General features: G+C 40.2%; 1 protein-coding gene across 1 annotated transcript; it reads left to right on the top strand.

Moving 5' to 3' along the window:
• The first annotated feature begins 4,404 nt into the window (after positions 1-4,404).
• Positions 4,405-20,636, top strand: LOC145437662 (SH2/SH3 adapter protein NCK1-like). Its single transcript, XM_080314946.1, has 5 exons — positions 4,405-6,192; positions 7,844-7,925; positions 11,746-12,368; positions 15,527-15,694; positions 17,844-20,636. Exons 1-5 carry the CDS (start codon positions 6,067-6,069, stop codon positions 18,039-18,041), a joined length of 1,197 nt encoding a protein of 398 aa, XP_080171072.1. The 5' UTR covers positions 4,405-6,066; the 3' UTR covers positions 18,042-20,636.
• Positions 20,637-21,102: the final 466 nt, after the last annotated feature.

Below are 21,102 nucleotides of genomic sequence, written 5' to 3'. Positions count from 1 at the left end.
TCAAGTGGAAAGCAGAAATTTACAATCATCATCATCATCATTGGTTTATTAGCAATTTTATCAGTTCAATACACCACAAAAATGCGATACAATGAATAGACAGGAAGATGTCGAAGCGACTTGGATTTGTCAATGGAATCGGACACCCACCTTGGCCTAGGCGTAGTAAAGAGGAGGCATGCACACTGAATGAAAGTAAAGAATACAGTATAGAAAAAGAAAGCGACAAGAAATAGGGCGGCATGTCATGGGAAGCGAGATCGATAGGTCAGTCGTGGTCCGGTAATCTTGAGGATGGACTGTATTCGTCAATAACTTTATTCATTGCAAATTTTTTACATCATTCTAATCCAACTAAAATCATTTGACATCGCTCATCCGTTCTCCGCCTCTCTCGATCGTCGACCCGACGTGCTACACGTCATTGCGCTTCTTGTCGTCGAATGGCTGATGTGGGGAGGCCGGAGGGGCATAGATTAGGGTTGCCATACGTCCGGAATTTCCCGGACATGTCCGGAATTTCACTGTTCAAACTAGCCTCCGGGAGGAATTTTTAAAATATGCCAAATGTCCGGAATTTTGAAGACTTGACGTAGGCGCATAATTATTTCGTAAATCAGCATGAAACAATATTTTTTAGGAATGTTTATGCTGATGTATGATATTTTTCTTCGCGCTGCGCGTGATTTATTATCACATTTATTGATTTTAATATGGAGACTACCACCCTTGCAAAAACTGCCATAAAATATAAATAAAACCAACCTTCATTTACTGAAATAAGCCTAATTGTAATCGCAATTATAGGAGACGGTATATTCCTCGAGATCGTTAAGGCCGTGTAAATGCTTTATTCAAAGATAGTGGTTCCAAACGGGGGGGTCGTTTTGCCTTTATTCTGGGGTTTGCGATTATGTTGAACGTAATTAGCTTCCAAAATAGCCCGTGGGTAAGTCTGGGCAAAGGGGCTGACTTCTTTTAGTCATCAGTTCGTCAAATATTGATCTGGGCCACGGAACAATTTCAAATTGGAGATGGGGTCGCGATCATAAAAGGTTGGAAACCACTGGATGTGGGATGTTTATAAAGCTCCGTGGTGCGCACCGGCATAAGGCTGATAAACAATCTTATCGGTACGACATGAACATAACTTAACTATATGCAATTACGCTCCCTGTATTTTCGAACTCATCATCCTTCACCAGCTCTACCGCTAGCTCTGATCATGTGGGCGTAGAGTAGTATCTATATAGTAATATATGGAACGACCAATATTATTGACAGAATTCATTCAAATAATTTAACGAGCAGATGCATATAGAAACCAGATTCATATAGTAAGCACCCCCCCCCCCACCAAAGCTGCGCGTCGATTACCCTATAGCAGGGGTGTCAAACTCAAATTGCGTCGCGGGCCGGATTCAAGCCTTCAAATCGCCCGCGGGCCGGATCAATCAACTGATTCCAAAATGCAAACTCATGTCCTTGCTTTTCAATTGAATACTTTATTATCAAGCAATACACGTATCATAGGGATTATACTCCAGCAAGTTGCAACACCTTTATTCGTGAAGAATTGTATTAGGAAAAATACGACGATTGTCCGGTTACAACGAGCCGATACAACAGTGGCGATAGTCGCAATCTGCCGTTAGCCACGCGTATGCGCTGTGAGCAATACAATATATATTTAACTGTAAACGCGGGCGTATGAATTTGGATCGCACATCGGGTTACTCTCCCCAAGCAGTGCGATCATAGATATTTGAATTATATATTTATGTAACTACTATATTTTCATGTAAATTGCATATAACGGTTCCGCATTGGCGTTTTTAGTTCTGTGCATGGCTACTTTTTGGTCCATTTTTCTATAAAACTTTCAACTCAGTCTGCACTTTTTGCCTTCTCGAATTTGAGAGAGTGAAAGCACAACGCCGTAGTCGGGTGGCTATAATGTGGTCTATGAACATTGAACAATGATCATGCTCGACATTTGTTGCCTTGAGGGAATATTTGACGGAAAAAATCTCAACATTTGGTACAAATTTTCAATCTACTCAAAATTGCTTCGCGGGCCGGATGAAATCGTCTGGCGGGCCGGATGCGGCCCGCGGGCCGTATGTTTGACACCCCTGCCCTATAGTGTGGGCTCAACATATTTGTTTATTTGGGCGGGAGGGGGCAGAAAACATATGCTTTCGGTTCCGGTTACTCCTGAACCGAAGGGGACCACCTCTGGTCCATGAACTATGCTTTGCTAGTGTGACGTCATAACTCAATTTGAAATCCACTAGTGGGCGCTAACGAGAGTCCGGAATTTAGGTTGCTGAAATATGGTAATCCTAGCATAGATGGGCAGAGGCTAAGAAAGGCCACGTGATCGCGAATAGGTCATACCCACCGATCACCGAAATGGCGCGTTCGTTGGGATCCTCGTGTCGTCAAATCCAGAAGTGGTCAGTAGCGACGCATTTCTACTTTTTCGCCATACTCAACGTCAGAGAGAGAGAGAGAGAGCGCGAAAGAGAGAATATTTGTCAACCATGCAAATCAATAACATAGATTGCAAAAATGCAATTGGGTGAAATGTATCAATATGAATGAGATACTTATGCACAGTATAAACGGTAGTCTCGACATAACAGAGTCATCAAAGCCGATTCACACAGGCCAGGATAATCTTTACTACAGAAGTCGTTACACGGTATTATTCATTATTAGACCTTAAAAACTTTAGATTACCTAATACAATTACAAAAATACGGGAAAACGTCTTGCCTACGTGCACTCTACTTACTCTACTGGGTATAGGACTTATTCAACTTTGCGATTGAATGGTGTTTGACCGAAACTATATAGAGAGGTTCTAAAAGTTAAAAAAAAAAAGTTTTGTGATGAGTTTGCATCACGTTTACGGGCGGAATTGGCATAAGAACCGCGCGTGAAAGAGCCCCGTATCATCGCGGATGAATAGGAATATATTTTGAAGCTTTCCCCTATTCTTAGTGGTGACATTATAGTTATTTTACGCTAGTGGCGAAGAGACATGTTGCAATTTCGAAAGTGGGCTACTTCGATTAACTGCTAAAAGTATGCCACCCCGCGACCAAATTTACTTTTAAACTATGCTTCCTTGAATAGTCTTCACACCTTCCATTTTCTGCTTCCATCCGAAGTAGTAGCCCGGGCTACAACACCCCTGCCACCGCCTCTCCTGCCCACCTCTGAAAACTCCATATTTTAAGTCGGAATAGGCCTACTAAAGCACTATATTCCACACAAGATAGAATGCATGACAATGAATAACATAAGAAGGTCTTGAATAGTCGAAAAGACGTAGTAAAGTATTTATCAATCAAGGCTTAACCCTACTATCGTGTGCTACACCGTGTTCCAATTCTAATTTGGATGAATTCCAATATCAAGGTCTTCTTCTGCAACTCAATCGCCGACCCTGTATTGGGAGGATGCGGTGTGCACTGTGGACATTGTGCATTGCCTGGTCGTTGTCGCAGTCGCAGACAGGCATGATTCTCTCGTTTTGTCGTGTCGCTACTCGCTAGAGTCGGTACAGAGAGAGAGAGAGAGAGAGAGTCTTTATTTTCATCAAACCAAAATACATAACACACGGCAGTGGTGGTGGTACAGAAAATATGCATGCACAGTATTCGGTATAGATAGGAATGATCGATAAGACCGTGAAGGTCATCTAGTCTGATCACACCAGCATCAAACAGGTACACTTGACTCTAAACAGTTTGGCTGTAAAAAATGTTAAGGTATAGTTAATAAAAAAATATAAAAAAAATTATATGATGGTAGCAAATCATCAATGAAGCAATGTCTGGGCGAGGTAGGGCAACAGTGTTAGTGTAACGACAAGAGGTGGTCAAGCAGGGCTTTTTTGAATCTATTATAAGGCAATTCACGGATATGTGGTGGTAATGCATTCCAGATGATAGGTCCGGAGTAGTCAATAGATCTCTTGGTTAGGTTGCTATTGGGTGGGGGTAAGTAGATATTTCCTTTAGACGAAGATCTCGTGTAGTGGGAGTGGACATTTTTAGCAGGCATGAAAAAGTCATCAAACACAGGAGGCAAACTATTGGAAAAATATTTGTGAATGACATCGGGTCTTTCGTCGCTTTCCCTTATTTTAAAGTTATGTCGACTATTTCAGATTTAGCGCACAGGCCTATTTTTATACGTTTTTCCATTTTTGCTAGCATACTTGTAGGCCAGGGTGAAAGGACTAGTTTGATTGATTGGCAAAGCCAAGTAGTATCCAGAACTTGTAAAAATGTAAACATTCCGTATAGATACTGAATCCGGATCCTGTTTCTGGCAACCGGTTTCGAGTAACTTCCCCATTGCCCCACCGCCGTTTCTGGCCGTAATCAATAAATTGGTTCAGAGCCTTTCTTGTCTCGGAATGTAAAATCATAAACGATGAATCGATTCATGTTATGTGTATTATCGCGGGAGTTGAACGATTAAAACTAATCTACACAATGATATACAAACCGCAACTGTATTGATCCTTGTATATATTTCTGCGGTATTACGGTGCCAAAATTTGTTACTAATCAGGATATTTCGAAAGCACAGGCACCGTGTGTAGCCGAAATATCGGCGATTTTTGCGATCGGCTTTCATATCTATTCCCATGTGAGTGCATGTCGGGCATCCCTACTTCCGGTGTGATTGGTTTTGAAATACTTTTGCCTGAAAAAAAGTGAAATCTCTTTTTCTCAAGTTAGCATTCAGCGGAGAGGAGCTGTGAATTGTTGACTTTATTACTACTGGTACTCAGTTGGGTTTGACCCAACTGGTGGCTTTCAGTGGCCTTTTGAGAGGGTTTAGTTTAGGCCTATGCTACGCAGGCTATAACAGCAGTTGGTACGTCTCACCAGCGCCAATTGACGCTCCTAATATCATGCTTATGGCTTCTATGTGTATTCACTGAATGTGAATGAAAGCACGTTCCGTGTTAAGTTACCTGGTAGTTATACCCTTCTTGCCTTCTATTACTATTGTAGTACCTAGGCTATTATATTGCATATGTTACATTATTGGACTACTGTTACGACATAGGCCTATGTTGAACACTTGCACACAAACAAGCCAGGCATGACTGGCATATTGATCTTTATTTATTCTTTTAAACAATCTAACTATACTAATTCTGACTTTGAGGCATACATCACAATGATGGTAGGGCCTATATCTTTGGGACAATTGATTAAGAAGACTGCTGAATTCCTCGATTAAAATCCAATAACAATTTAGTCAATTTGTATATAACTGCTGTTGCAGAATGTCAGATATTGAAGAAATTCTGAATTATTTCTGAAAAATTTTTCTCGCATGTGTTTCTACATGCAAGTGAATCAATCTGTTTGATGACCCTTTTTTAGTCAGAATTAGTTAGCCAGGCCCTTCATGGTCTACTATGGATTTGGTGTACGTCACAAGCGAAAGTAGCTCAAAACTTTTGAGAACAGTTATATGTGAAATCTAAGAAGACTTATCATACAAAATAAGTGACAGTTCGATTTAGTGACAATTTGCAGTATAATAGATTCTGACAGCAACAAATTCATGGTGCTTTTGAAAGAAATCGGAAGAATTAAATCGAGTTAGTGGTTTTAACACGAATACCCCTTACAGAAACTTCATATGGTGATATAGAATGTGTTAAAAGACATTTAAGTTTCTAATATTCTTTTTGGGAGTTGTATACATTTGTTGTGATAACATTTTGGGTTAATTGTTTGACCGGTTTGCCAAAAATTGTTTTGAAAGGGGGTAATTCCAGCTCAAATCAGAGCTAAAACGGCCGAGAAGTGAGAAGGATAGTGTCTGCTTGGATTTTGGTTGCCATAAATTGGTGTCGTTTGAATTTGACATATTCGGAACCCATTCGGAAATATGGCATCTTTACATTGTTTTTAAGGTCATTGATATGGTGTAGGCTATACAGTGTGTTCGATCGTTGGATTATGAAGCTCATCTAAACAATCACTTGCCTGGTAGCAATTGTGTTTCTTGCCGTGAACAAGAATGAGTTCGATCAATGAAGACTTTGTCATCGCGCTGTATGATTATCAGGCGAAAGATCCTGAGGAATTGACGATTCGCAAAAATGAATCGCTTACATTATTGGACGGATCAGGCACATGGTATAAGGTAAATGATAGATAGTTTTTCGTATGGTCTAGAAGTATTGCATGTCTTTTGAGACCTAAAAATCAATGAACAATTAACATTCCAGAGTCTGAAGATCAATGGCGCTGAATTCATTATTTGTTGTTGATGCACATTCAAAAAAGGCAATAGAACCTGATTCTATTCCTATTAAATATCTACTAGGCCTATCGACTTACTGTATGCTAGGCTACCGAATTTTGACAGTGTGTTTAAATGTATTAGTATTGATAACTTGACAAAATATCCTTGAAAATAGGCATATCGCCAATAGAATAACATTATAGTGGGATTTGGTTGATATCAACCAATAGCTGCTTCATATTCTGTCAATCTTCTACAAATATTCATGTCTTGATGATTACAATGCGGTAGAGGTTACAATTTCCTATTTGTTGACATATAAGATTTAGACGAAGAATCTTTATTATCATTTTACAGGTTCTAAATTCACAAAAATCGAGATGAATTACTGTTTTTGTCTTATCAAGTGTTAAGATACATTCAAAATCGGTCAACAGATAATTTTGGAAATGTTCAACTCCATGTTATGTGCTTCTCAAGAATTCCAGCTACCAGATTCCCTTCCTTTGAGATCTTTCTATGTTATTGTTTGCTTGATAGCATTTACAGATATCTTTGTGTGTTTTACCAGCATCATACATAATACCCCCACAGTTGGTATTCTAATCTTTTTGTGGAACCGTGTGGTATTGCAAGTATTTTTGTGTATCAGCTTACTGGATGACTTGATGATAAGCTTACTGAGTTGTTGGCAACTCTATCCATTTTCTATTCCAAACAAATCATGAAAAATCAATAAATCATGTCTGTAAAGTCACGACATCGTGCCTCATTGTGACATTTCCTGTTTTGCGAATGGTTATACGCGAAATGACCTAGTGGTAAATTCTGCACTGTCATAACATGCCGTTACGATCTGTGCGGCAGCCTTAAATTCATTTACAATTGTGAAATGACAAATTTAATAGTAAAATACACCCCCCCCCAAAAAAAATAAAAAAATGTTGAAGCTTAGTACAGATAAATGTATGATAAGCTGTGTTGTTCTGTGCATTTGAGTTTATTGTTGTCTAAAATCAATTATACTAACTTATTTTGGTATTTGAGAGGAATTTCGCACCTTTTTATGGACATAGATGAATATTTCAGTCAATCTGATCGTCAACTGGTTGCAAACTTATATTCAGCCAATGCCTATCTTTTTAAATTATGTTGAAAAAGTTGGTAGGATCCGATCTTCGTGCTGTTTTCTTTCAAGAGTTAGCACGTTGCAATAATAAGACACCGGCTGACTATACTGACGGCATAACTGCTTTCCCTATGCTAATTCTACGCTTACTGTCTTGAGTATGGAAAACTGGTTTCTAGTTATAGTAGGCTATGCAGCTCCACCAATATAATCACTCCAAAGAACCCACCACTGCATACATTCAAGACAGTGAATTGGATACAAATCGTATGGCGGTGTACAGCATGATTCATTGTAATTTTGATGGCGTGCAATTTCCTGTGTCATCACTGTAAAATCAGGCTCTTCCGTGTAGGCTATGTTGATAGTATCACAGATTGTCGATTCCAGTGCAGTGTTGTTAACTAGGCTCCATTTCAGGTACGCAACAAGTTGATGAATGTAGGCCTGGTGCCATCGAACTACGTCAAATGTAAAGGTGAATCTCTTGTGAATAGAATAGGTAGGTATTTTTACATATATATATTTAATAATACAATAATATAATTATAATGGTGTATTAATATTAAAACGCAACCAGTATTGTCTGTATTTTATGATGAATAGGCTAAACAATTACGCATGAATGCGGGAATCCCTTATTGAATTGTGCGCATCTGGTGTATGGTTGCTTCTGTTGGCGGGTGTATAAATAGAAGCCATAATATAATAAATCTGTTTCTTCGTTTTTTAAACTTAAGCAGATGGATATTTAAGCTCAAATATTTTGGCATTGGGCCAATTTCGAAATGATATGTTAACATTATCAGGGATGGCAGTCATTGTAGCCTGGTGTTGGCCTACCTTTAGTATGCAGTACGAGTTGATTTTAAAGCCCACACATTGCCAATGATGTTATGTGCATTGTGCAACGCCTACTGGCCAGTTAAGTATATTGTACACATTACAGTGTACTGCATTTGTGATTACACGAATAATGTGATACTTGTATATCAAGGTTTCCAGGTATTTTTATGAAGAGCTGCATTGCCTTTGAATATATATCTGGCAAGATAGCGTACTACTTGAGATTGCATGAAAAGATGAATAGTGTTGCTAACTTGACGACCTTACAGTTCTCCATCGTCCAAGCAAATCACATCTGTGTTTCAGGCGGAAATAAGCTGAGTTCCTTTCTATACAACATGCATTATCTCTTTGTATAGTCTTGAAATCAGAATGGAAAGGAAGTTGTTTGAATAAAGATTAGGATTTGTTGTGATTTAAGGAGAAGAAAATGTAACTTGATTGCTTCCTGCCAAGAATTTTACAATTGATATTGACTTTGAATTCTTCTTGGATATATTCTTTGGATTCTAATTCTATTTGATCTCTGAAACGTATCAATCGATCCACAATAGCTTGTTGTAGGTTTCGATAACCAGGTATCAGTATTATCTCAGTATCATCCAGACTTGTACAAGCTACCACTCTAGTTACGTTGAAAATCAACTGGCCATACTGGTTTTTTTATTAGCTGTAGTTCTAGTTCTGGTTGCTGATTTAGACAAGTGAGTAGTTGTAGTTCTAGTTGCCAGCCGACAATAAAGTGTGTCATCGTTTTGGTGTGAATCGTGCTACAGATTCACGTCCTTGCGGCCATTGCTAGCTCAGAGTCATCACTGCTAACGGAACGTAGCCAGGGGGTGAGTTTTTGGAGTCAAAATTCCTTCCTTCTAACTCAAAATTTCTTTTGAAATGCTGTTTCTATCTGATTATTGATTACGATTAAGGATTCAGAATTGAATCTCGTAAGTTGTGTTTTAGTTAGTTGGTTGCGGATTTTTTTAAAGGTCATTAGTAGGAATGAGTGCTGTGATTCGAAACAGAATCGATACATTGATTGCGTATTTATCCACCTATACAAGGAATGAATCGTACTTTAAGCTTAAAGCATAAAGACCAAAATCAGTATTTAATGAATTTATTACGGTTGATGTACTTCAATATCTGTTGAAGTCAATAAGACATCTGTGGTCGAAGAAAGTCTACAAGTAATTCAATCTCTGGCTGCATGTCGGATGTAGAAACCCTTGGTAAAGACTGCGTGACGCATGTGAACATCAGTTATATTGGAACGCAGCCTTGTCTTGTTAATGTTTATGGTCGAAAAGGTATGCTCGCAAATGTCTGTAGACCCGGACAGAACAAATAATTTCATGTTGGCAAACTTGGATTTATTCTTAACGCATAAAACTTGTGAATACTTTCAGATTGGAATTTTACTTTCAAAGTAGAAGCTCTCTGCGGCAGCCGGCAGTGTTGGGATGTCTCGAGTCATGACTTGCCGGCATGAGAGATACAGCGCGTTACTTGCGCGTATATTTAACTCTATATTCGTTTGTCGGTTCAAAATCAATGTCCACTCAATCTGTATTTCAAACAGCTAGCAAAATACGCGCCTCAATCACGCCTCATACCTCGAAAAGGCAATTTGACTTGAATTGTGACTTGACTCGTGACTTGACTCGACTCGACTCGAGTCACCTCCAAAAATCGACTGACTTGACTTGACTCCGGTCACCTTCGAAAATCGATTGACTTGACTTAACTCGAGTCAAAATGTTCAATGACTCGAAATGACTCGTGAGTCGAAGGTAGTGACTTGTTCCCAACTCTGCTCTGCGGGCCGCTCAAATTCCCGTCGCGGGCCGTATGTTGCCCGCCTCTGCAATAATAGTTAATTTATCGACTGAAATTACAGTGTGGAAGCTTTGAAACCTCACTTGGTGATACAGAGCATACGAAACATGTAGTAAAACACATTAAGTGTGATGTCATATCTGTGAAGCCTTGATCAACCCACAGCTTTGTGACAAAGCGCAATTAAATAGGCATGGTATAGTCAACAAAGTACAAAATTACCTTTGACGTGCTGGATGGCATTGTATTATTTGTGGTTGGATAAAAAAAAAATCCAGTAGTTTCTGCAAGTCCTGTGTCATCAGGGATAGGATAGGAATAGGACGTTGTATATTTTCGCCCTTGATGTTTTTGCGGCATATACACCGTCTCATGATAGACATACACATTGCATATTAAGGCTGTTAAAAAAAAAATCTTCAGATTTCACTGGCTATGGGATAAAATTGTGAGGATTGTGAAAAAAACGCTGCACACCAACTTTGGCTCAATTGCAACCAGCAGAAGCGATTTTCTTGCAGTAGAAAGTTTTGAATTTATCATTAATAAATAACAAATAAAGTTCCACAATTTTTCTGTCAACACCATAGAATTGTTAGCCTGTCGGTAGAGATGATGCACACCAAGTTTGGCTCAATTCCAACCACTAGAAGCGAGGTAATTGCGGTAGAAAAATTTAGATTTGAATAAAGTAGTATTTATGGTGACTAACTCTTTAATTATTTATTATAAAATCATGGAATTGGAAATTTTTCTACTGCAATAACTTCGCTCCTAGTGGTTGGAACTGCGCCGCATTCGGTATGCATCATCTCTACTGACAACCCAACAATTTTATTTTTTAATGATAAATTCAAAACTTTCTACTGCAAGAAAATCGCTTCTACTGGTTATAATTGAGCCAAATTTGGTGTACAGCGTTGTTTCACCCAACCTGACAATTTTATCACATAACCAGTGAAATGTGACAAAAAAGTTCATATGTGTACCATAAGTTCACTATGTGCATATGCCGCTGGACAATGAAGGTCCAGAAATGACCTTGTAACAGTGTTAGGATGACTCGAGTCATGACTTGACTCGAGTCACTTTACTTAAATGACTTGACTTGACTCAGCGTATCAGAAATGTGGATTGACTTGTGACTAGGAGCAAAATCCATGAATCAATTTCAAGTCATCCAGTAATCGGTGTCGATAAAAATCACTGTATCTTGCATATGGTAGTATTATTCGCGAGAAGCTGGTGTAACCCGTGGCACAGGCTTGAATTGTATCATATCAATTTGTAAATGGGTATTCTCTAATTTGGCTGGTAACTATAAACTGACGCTATGCAATTAATTACTTATGTAGTTTGACAGTTCTATGACCACTCAGTCTGTATTTCAGACAGCTAGCAAAATGCAATGACCTAATCAAGCCTCATACTTCGAAACGCAATTTGACTTAAATTGTGACTTGACTTGACTCAGTTACCTTCTAAGAGCGATTGACTTGACTTGACTCGAGTCAAAATGTGCAATGACTCGTGACTCGAAGGTAGTGACTTGATCCCAACACTGCCTTGTAAGGCTTTCTAAGTCTTTGCACCACCTCTCCATGCCATCCCGGTAACGCCTTTTCGTCATCACGATTCAGGTTTCCGATTTCCCGGTACAAAGAAAAGCAAACTACCGCCCTTCAGCGGCGCCAACTCGCAGATTCCTAACCCGAACAATCACGGAGACGGGGACAGAAAGATGCAGCACTCCTCGCCCGAGAAATACGTAGCGAAGTACAGCTATTCCGCGACACAAACAGACGAGTTGGATCTCGTCAAGGGCGTCGTGATCGACGTGATCAGCAAAGAGGCGGACGGATGGTGGCAAGGGAAAAACCAAGAAGGGAAGATAGGCTGGTTTCCGTCAAACTACGTGGAAGTATCGCACGAGTCTAATGACATGGGAAGCGGGGCGGTGTCGCGTCAAGGCAACGACCCGCGGCCTGTCTTGGAAGTAGCCCGAGCTTTGTACCCTTTCAAATCTGACAATTCAGAAGAGCTATCTTTCGAGCCTGGCGATCTGTTTGATGTTATCGGAAAGCCGCCGTCTGACCCGGAGTGGTACGAAGGGCGTAGCGCCGATGGCAGGGTGGGGCTGATACCGAGGAATTATATCGAGACGGTGCCGGGAGCTACGTCGGCTTTGGCGCAGAGTGAAGCGTCTAATTACGATGACGTCACGCCGGATATGATAATCGGGACCAACACGCACATAGAACCGGTGAGATAGACCTAGAGCAGTGGTTGGTTCAGGGTTGTAATGAATCGAGTCCCGAATTTCTGATGACTCGACTTGACTCGAGTCATTTTCTCAAAATACGGAAATGACTCGACTCTAGTCAATCTGTGTATTGACTCGACTTGGACTCGAGACTCAGATGGCCAAGACCGACATGTCATTGTAATTTCGATGAATAGTCAAGTAACCACACTATTGGGTTTCGTCTATTGATACTTTGGTACTTAAAAATGCGACCAGAAACTGCTAAAAGTGAGGAAAATTAGTGTATTACAAATGCGAACCATTCGATATCTCCAAACAGAGCTGTAAAAAGTGGGTTTAACGAGACTTTCACTGGAAACTGAGCAGTCAACACAATGACTTAGACTCGGGCTCGGGTCGTGATGCCATGACTCGGACTCGACCCTCTGCTCACTGACTTGGACTCGGACATGACTCGGTGGTGAATTGAAAATGACTCGACTTGACTCGAGTCAAAACTATAAAAGTGAGATTGACTTGTGACTCTGTTGCGACCCTGGATTGTGATGACTCGAGTCGCGATTTTTTTGGAACGCGAGTCTTTTTCTCAGAGTACGGAAATGAAATTGTTAAGGGTGATTAAATTTGTATATTGTGAATGCGAGGCTTTCGATATCACCTAAGCAATGTCGTGAAAAAATTGATTGAACATGACCTGTACCCGAAACTGAACAGTGAACACTATGTCTTGGACTCGGACTCGAATCTCAACACTATGATTATCATATATGTGTAATTCTCGAATTCCTTGCGAATGTGGTGTTGAGCTGTTTATCTGTCGTTGCTCACAACTCAGATGTAGATGAGTCCTTTGACATAAGTTAATTACTGGTGCTGAACGCATTATGACGTTGCATAGGTAGACCTAAGTGGAATTATTTTACAGGATTGTAATGAAGTCATGAGTCAATTGAATTTTCTAGTTTTGACTCGAATCAAGATGAGTAATTTTCAATTCACCACCGAATCGAGTCCAATTCAAGGAGCAATGGGTCAAGTCCGAGTCATAGCCTAGTGTATGGCTTGAGTCCGAGTCCAAGTCATGGCGTTTATTGCTCAGTATTGAGTTGGACTCGGGTTCAAGTCACTTTTGTGAAACTCTTGGCTGATACTGAAGTCTCGGATTCATAACATATATACCGTACTCATTTTTCTCACTATAAACTTGATGATTAAAACACATATCCTTCAATTATCACTCCTGATATACGAGAATGAAATTTAAATTCTTATGGAATGTGACGAGTCATTTAACTTGGACGAGTCATGCGCAATGACTAAGTACAAGTCGAGTCAATTCACAAATTGACTTGAGTCAAGTCGAGTCATTTTCCATATTTTTTAAGATGACCAGAGTCCATGAAAAATTATAACTAAAGTCGTCACAACCCTGTTATTTCATTACTTCAAGTTTGAAAACCACTGGCCATAAGATAATACCTAGGTTAGCTTTGTTATGCATGTAATGGCGTCCCTTGAACTGTGAGAGAAAATCAGAAACTCCAATCATTATCGGTACTGAGATAGTAAATTTTCAACCCTACAATGCATGTTACGCGTACCGGTAGTGGATATTCATTACAATAACATCTTTTACGGTTAAAAACCAATAAAATATGTCTTGTGGACTGCGAAAGACAGTTCTAAGTTTTAGTGTTTTGCAGTTGTAACTTGACATTTGAATATTCGCGCTATCTTTGAATTGATCGATAGCTGCATGCATTTATGTTGACGGTGCTGCCTGACTAAAAAAGTCAACCTAGAATGTAATGTTATTGTGATGAATATCATATGTGCTGTGCTATATTCAAATATTGTAGCCTACCAGCTACCGCACATCACCACTTCGAACATAAAACATGTGCCTTGTGATCCCCCTCATTAGTTTCAGTCTTCAGATATGTTTCCTTTTCTAAAAGACTCGCTCAAAAATTGACACCTGCCGTGTATGTGAGTAATGACGATTGTCAGGAATTTAATGTGTCATTTGTCTGCCTACGATTGAAAATTTGATGGCTAAATTTTACTAATGAATGGATTTCAGCAAATTGACACCATCGGTTAGTTGAAGGAGAATATTATTTAGATTTGCAAAATGATAAGCGATAAATAAGATGTCGATAATCATTGGTCAATGTCAACAGTAGGCCTATCATCGTTACCTTAATGTTTCACCAATCGTCAGTTATATTTACCAATTTGGGAATGTATGGAATTCACAATCTGCCCTAATTTCTATTCTATTGTTGGTAACGACTGATAATTTCCAAATCTATATTTGCTACTCATGTTTTGTTCCATCGGCCGCATTTCATTGCCATATTTGTATTTTGGTCTCCTAGCAACTTCGTCAAAATGACAGCTAGCCCCTGAACCAATAGCGGTATAAAACACGACGTTTTGTGAATTCTGCTTAAAGGGGCACTGCGCTCTAAAAATGATGTGGTCTCAATTTGAAGGTAAAAACGAACAAAAATTTTTGGCCGCGGCCATTTCCTTCAGAACGCCGCTGTAATGGAGCTGCAATTTATTGAAATTTCTACAAGACCAGCTGCCGCGGCTGCTTAACCCGTTACATGGCACGATATCTTCATCGTCGCACTTGCTCGACGCGACTAGGCAGTCACGCCGAGAACAAATTTTAGATAGTTGTCAGCCGATGTTACGAAGGAAATGTATCTAAGTTTGGTTCTATGCGTGACTGCCTGATCGCGTCGAGCAAGTGCGACGATGAAGACATCGTGCCATGTAACGGGCTAAGCAGCCGCGGCAGCTGGTCTTGTAGAAATTTCAATAAATTGCAGCTCCATCACGGTGGCGTTCTGAAGGAAATGGCTGAGGCCAAAACTTTTTGTTCATTTTTACGTTCAATTTGAGACCACATCATTTTTAGAGCGCAGCGCCCCTTTAAAGTACTTCTCTTCAAGTGCTTCAGTGGTAGTTGCTGTTGTTACTTGCTAAGACTTGTCATATTTCCGAATATTTGAGGGAAAAATAGCTATCTTAACTGGTGCAAGGTGGTCGCTGTTGTAAATATTTATTAGTTTTTAAACAGACAACTTCAATACTGTCCCGGTTGTTTGTACAGCCACGCTAAACCAAAATATTTTCTTCAGGTGTCGAGAATGGCGCAGCCCACCAGTGTTAACAGGTTTGTTGGAAAGATGGATTCCATGATGGACAAGCCGTGGTACTTTGGAACTCTGAAAAGGGCGGAAGCTGAAAAAATGCTGTTATCGGGAGCGCAGAGTTCGCAATTTATGGTCCGCGATAGCGAGTCCACTGTGAGTATAACTTTTGATCTTATTGATATGATATTGATCATTTATATTATACAAATACCTATACATTGTTTCAATACTTGTGAATGGAGAACTATGATAGAAAAAAGATACATAGAGATTTACAGTTCCCACATAATTCAATTCAGTATTAACGATTTCCTCATTTCAATACACCGCAAGACTGAAATACAATAAAAAGATAGGAAGGTGTCGATAGGACTTGAAGTAGTCTCACTTTTGATACAGAGGTAAAGAAGTCACTGAAATTTTTGGGGCAGTGACCACAGTGGAACTGATACATAAATCTCTAGTTTCTGCATACCGAATCTTTTGAGCAGTGATTTGTTGGACCTGTCTCTTCCAGAGTACAGAAAATGCATGCAGTATATAATAATTGTGTCTCATCCCTGACATTTTAGTTTGCCTATCAGTCCGTATACTAGTGTGCAGGCAAGTTTCAACCAATCTTTACTGCAGTAAGAGCAGTTTGCATTAGCATATCATTACTTAATCAAGCTAGTGTCAGCCTTACATGTCAGTTTTCTAAAACCATATGCGATTTGTGACATCAGACTGGTCTTTACCCATAATTCCAGCGCCCTACAATGAGCCTACAATAAAACCATAAACTACCATCTCCATTGAGATTGACAGGTTTAAACCATTCGGTCTGTTTCAGTTTACCATTTAACTAACACAATGCTTCTGTCTGTACTTTCCGTGCACTTTGGTAATATTTACCTTCCAGCTGTTGAAGCGAAACTACTTTCTTGTGACCGAGTTTATGAGAAATCCATGCTTGCCTGTGATGATATACATACATCCTCAATGCCAGTGACGTAATTGTCTGTTGACGATTGTATTTATGCCGGCTAGGCCGTCACTTCTTTAAAGTCTAGTAACCTTTTCATATTGTGATGTGACTTTCGAATGGACTGACATTGGCATTTGGTTGCCGGCAAACCCATTTTGCAAGCATAATATAAAACGGTCATTTGTAATTTCAACATCCATTTCAATTCGCATTTGGATACTATTTGATAGGTCATGAAGTTTACCTACGGAGGCCTATGTCAAATTTCAAGTTGCGTGATTATAAATAGGGTGCTCAACTGTCTACCAATTCAGCACCGTAATGACTTGATTTCCATATAAGATTTTGTATAACGAGTAAATCTATCTAAAAAAATCAGTGTAGGTAAATGCTTTTCTATAGATTGGTGCAACAGAACTGGAAGAACTGGTTTTGTTGTTTTTTTTGATTTGCTGCCTTGAGAACTAGAATGGTATCACTTGCAATTGTTGTCGGACTAACGGCTGTCCAGAATCCTAGCTATGACAAATGACAAGGTCTCACAGGAAACTCGTCACGCTTGATGCTGCCTTCAGAGAAACAAAATTTCCTGTCAATAGCACGAGCTGGATGTGTCTGGCCTTTGGCATCATGCATGTCAAAACTACACGGATAATGTGGGTAAAAATACATCATTGTCTTCAGGCGACCACCTGAAATAGTTTTATCATGTCTCGGAATTTGTTACTAATGGTTGTACTGGAGCCCGGCCGAGCGGCAGGGCTGTAACCAAGTCATAAGGTTCCGAGTCCCAAGTCAATCTCACTTCTAGTTTTGACTCGAGTCAAATCGAGTCATTTTCAATTCACCATCGAGTCCAAGTCATTGCATGTTTACTGTTCAGTTTTGAATTCAATCTGGTTCAACCCACTGCTTCCAACTCTGCTTGAGCGATATAGAATGCCTCGCATTCATAATATCGTAAATTTCCTCAGTCCTAACAGTTTCTGGCCCTATTTTCCAAGTATCGGGACTGATAGACGAAATACCAATCATGTGGGGACTTAGCTATTGTTCGAAGTTACAATAGAATGTCTGTCTTGTCCGTCCTAGTCTCGGAGTCGTATGACTCGGTTCGAGTCCTGCACAATGACTCCAGTACAAGCCGAGTCAATACACAAATTGACTTGGGTCGAGTCATTTTATGCAATTGAAAAAATGACTCGAGTCAAGTCGAGTCACCACAAAAGTCAACACCACAAAAGAGTCGAGTCAAAGTAACTCCTCTTTCGACCACCTCCGACTTGACGCTTCCAGCACGTATTTCTTATCTTATTTGTTCCGTGAAAATCGCAGGTAGGAGACTTGTCCGTGTCTATGAAAGCGCCGGACAGGATCAAGCATTTCAAAGTGTCGAGACGAGACGGGAAGTACTGCATCGGCCAGCGCAAATTCGACTCGGTCGAGGACCTCATCGAACACTACAGGAACGCGCCGATATACACGGCTCCCGAAGTCGGAAAAATTTACCTTTCGGTACCGATGCCAAAATGAACTGTTATCAGAATGCTGCTCTCTGGACTGAGCCGAGCTCTCGTCGCGAGACGGTTCTTTGATTTAAGGTCGGTTTACACTGCAAGTGTAGCGATGAACGCGCGGCGATCAGCACGAAGCGTTCTGTTCTGAAAGCGATCTTCCTCTATTGTATGACACTTTGGTAGGTTCGAACGCACTCTCGGAGGTACAGAAGTTACACATACAATTGAATAGTATATATATATTCAATTAAACCCAGATATCTGCGGCTGACGTTGGGCAGGACTGATTGTCAGCGACTAGTTAGTGAACATTGTATATCAAAAACCGTATCACTAAATATGATGTCGTCACTGGTCAGCATGAAAATTCGAATGATCAGGCATGTTGAATGTTAATATGCAATTGCAAAGTCTTTACTAGTTGCTGACTATTACCCTTGACTAGTGTCAGCCGAAAATATTCGGGTATATTTCAATACGAATATATTATTCAATTGTAGACTCTCTGAGATACAGAACTCCTATGGACTATATTCATATTGAAATGGACCCGAATATTTCTGGCTGACATTCGTCAGGAGCCTAACTTTTCTACGAAATCACACTATTAGATATGAGATTACGAACGCGTGCTATACTCGCATTGTTAACCGACGATTACGCGGGGAGACTTCATTGTATCAGAACTAACCTTGTAACTGACTTTGTGTGTATTTGCAATAAGCGCTAATGCTGTAGCACACAGATCATGCATACCACAGTGTACACCGTTTCATACCGAAAGTGATTAGCTGTGCGCGCATCCACTCACAGCTTGTCTTAACTTGCGGCGTTGGTATTACATGTGAAATATGATTGCTTGCCTTGTAGAAATGTGAAGAGTTTATTCGCTGTGGTGATAATGATTATGTACGGCTTCGTGTATTGAATTGCCCGAAATGGTGCCGAGCGATATTTTATTCTCTTGGAATGTGATCGTTATTAGGAGCGCAGGGAGGAAGGTTTCGTGTGCTCAATTCCGAATCGAGTATTTATCGTAAATAATGATTCGGGTCGAGTAGTTGAAGACGTTTTTTTCCGAGTAGTGATTTATCCAAAACCTGTAGTACAAATCTTCACACGTTGCTGGAAATGACATATCTGTGGAGTCGTGATCAGTCCACAGCATAGTCACCGTGGTTGTAATCAAGTCGCAAGGCTCCGAGTCACAAGTCAATCTCACTTTGATAGTTTTGACTCGAGTCAAGTCGAGTCCCTATTCATGGTATTATGATTCGTGTCCGAGCCCAATTCATTGCGTTGACTGCTCAATGTCGAGTTGAAGTCTTGTTAAAACCACTTTTTATAACTCAGTTTGTTATCGAATGGTTTGCATATAAAATGTACAAATTGTCCTCACTTAACAATTTCCGATTGCATTTTCAAGTCCCAGTGCCCATAAGTGAATTACCAACAGTGCGGTTACTTTACTTCTCTTCCAAATTTCAATGAAATGTCGGTCTTGGCTGTCTGAGACAGAAAATCGCGACTCAAGTCGAGTCATCACAACCTTGATTGTCACAGAGTGTAATGAACCAGGTAGGCTCCAAAATACCGAATTAACATTGTTCTGTATAGAACTAGCATTATGTGTGTGGCAGCATAAAAGGTACGGACATACTTTAACTTTCCGCACGGTTCATACTCTTATAGTTGAATGCTGGTCTCGACGCGTAATACTCGATTCGGAATCAAACGGCTCGGTTACTCGAGTCTTGACTGCACCAGCCGACAATCTCGTTATCGAATTGTTGATCACAAATATATGTCAGCATCTCAACACTACGTCTCAAGTCGTTTTCAAAATCCGAAATAATGTGCGGAATTCCAGTTGTTATATAGAGTCGTGCGGTCAACCTGTCATGCGTGATCGATTTTTAAGCAGATTCGACTGCTACAGTGGCCGTGTCAGGTCGCATAACCCAATCTTTTGCGATGCATCGCCCCCTTATCAATCTCGCCACAAATTTTCGCCCCCCATCCCCGCATATTTGCAGATCCGAAAAACGGGGCATATAATCGGGAAGAATTTATTCATCCAACTCTGATCGCTGTTGAATTTACGTTTCCGCATCTACTTTCCGTTGAGTTGGCCCACTTTGGGATTTGGGAACCACTGGTTAAGACCATCATTGGTTACGGACCTTTTTTTCAATATATTATATGAGTTTTAACTTCTATCCCATCGATATCAAATGTTGGGCAACATCGCCGTGCTATAGCAGTAAGGTATCATTATACTGCATCCTGGTATTGATATGGACTCATTTTTAGTCCCAAGACTATCAACCCTGGGTTTCTATCCCCACCAACTATCCGGCACTTGGTATTCACCGTGTAAGCAAAGAGAGACGGTGTGCTGTAAATTCGAAGGCCTACACTAATAAAATGAACTGAAGCTAACTGATTCACTTGGTAGTTGAAGTTATATTTCATGGTAACCGTTTGTTTCATGCCACTGACGCTTTGTGCTACTCTTAAGTATCATCTCAGATATACATGAGAATGCGTCGAATGAAGATCTTATCTGTAATATCACCTTGACTGTTATTGAATATAACGAATTTTTTTTCATCGGGTGGCCGGCAGAGGCATTTTGGTCAGGAGGGGGAAGATACTGATACGCTTTTGATTCCTAGGTCAAGAAGACGTTGGAGCTTACATGGCAGTAACAGCGACCGCAATAGAACTGATACATAAACGTGGCAATTTCTAGTTCCGTCATATCTTCATGAGGACACCTAGTCTTTTGAGTATACAACGACTTCTTAGTCGCACAACCAGGCTCCATAGTAATGATACGGAGAACATGACGTAGTTTTTACAGTGTTCGAATTGCACTATCATTTGCAGCATCTCAAAAGAAAAAGCCATATTGTAACTATGATTGTAATGATAATATCTGATTTCAGAAGAACTCGGATCGGCAATGGCGGACCGTAAACCAGAACCCTAATGCGATAGAACAGGCCACGGTTCCGTGACAACTTTGATCTTGCACTCTGACAGCTTCGCCCGAAATTCGTGAACCTAACAGA

The sequence above is a fragment of the Botryllus schlosseri genome, chromosome 4 (genome assembly GCF_051294905.1).
Source record: "Botryllus schlosseri isolate E-star chromosome 4, Bs_hap1, whole genome shotgun sequence".
NCBI lineage: Eukaryota > Metazoa > Chordata > Ascidiacea > Stolidobranchia > Styelidae > Botryllus > Botryllus schlosseri.
The sequence above is the reverse complement of the archived record's forward strand: the minus strand, read 5'-3'. Positions and strand labels throughout refer to the sequence as shown.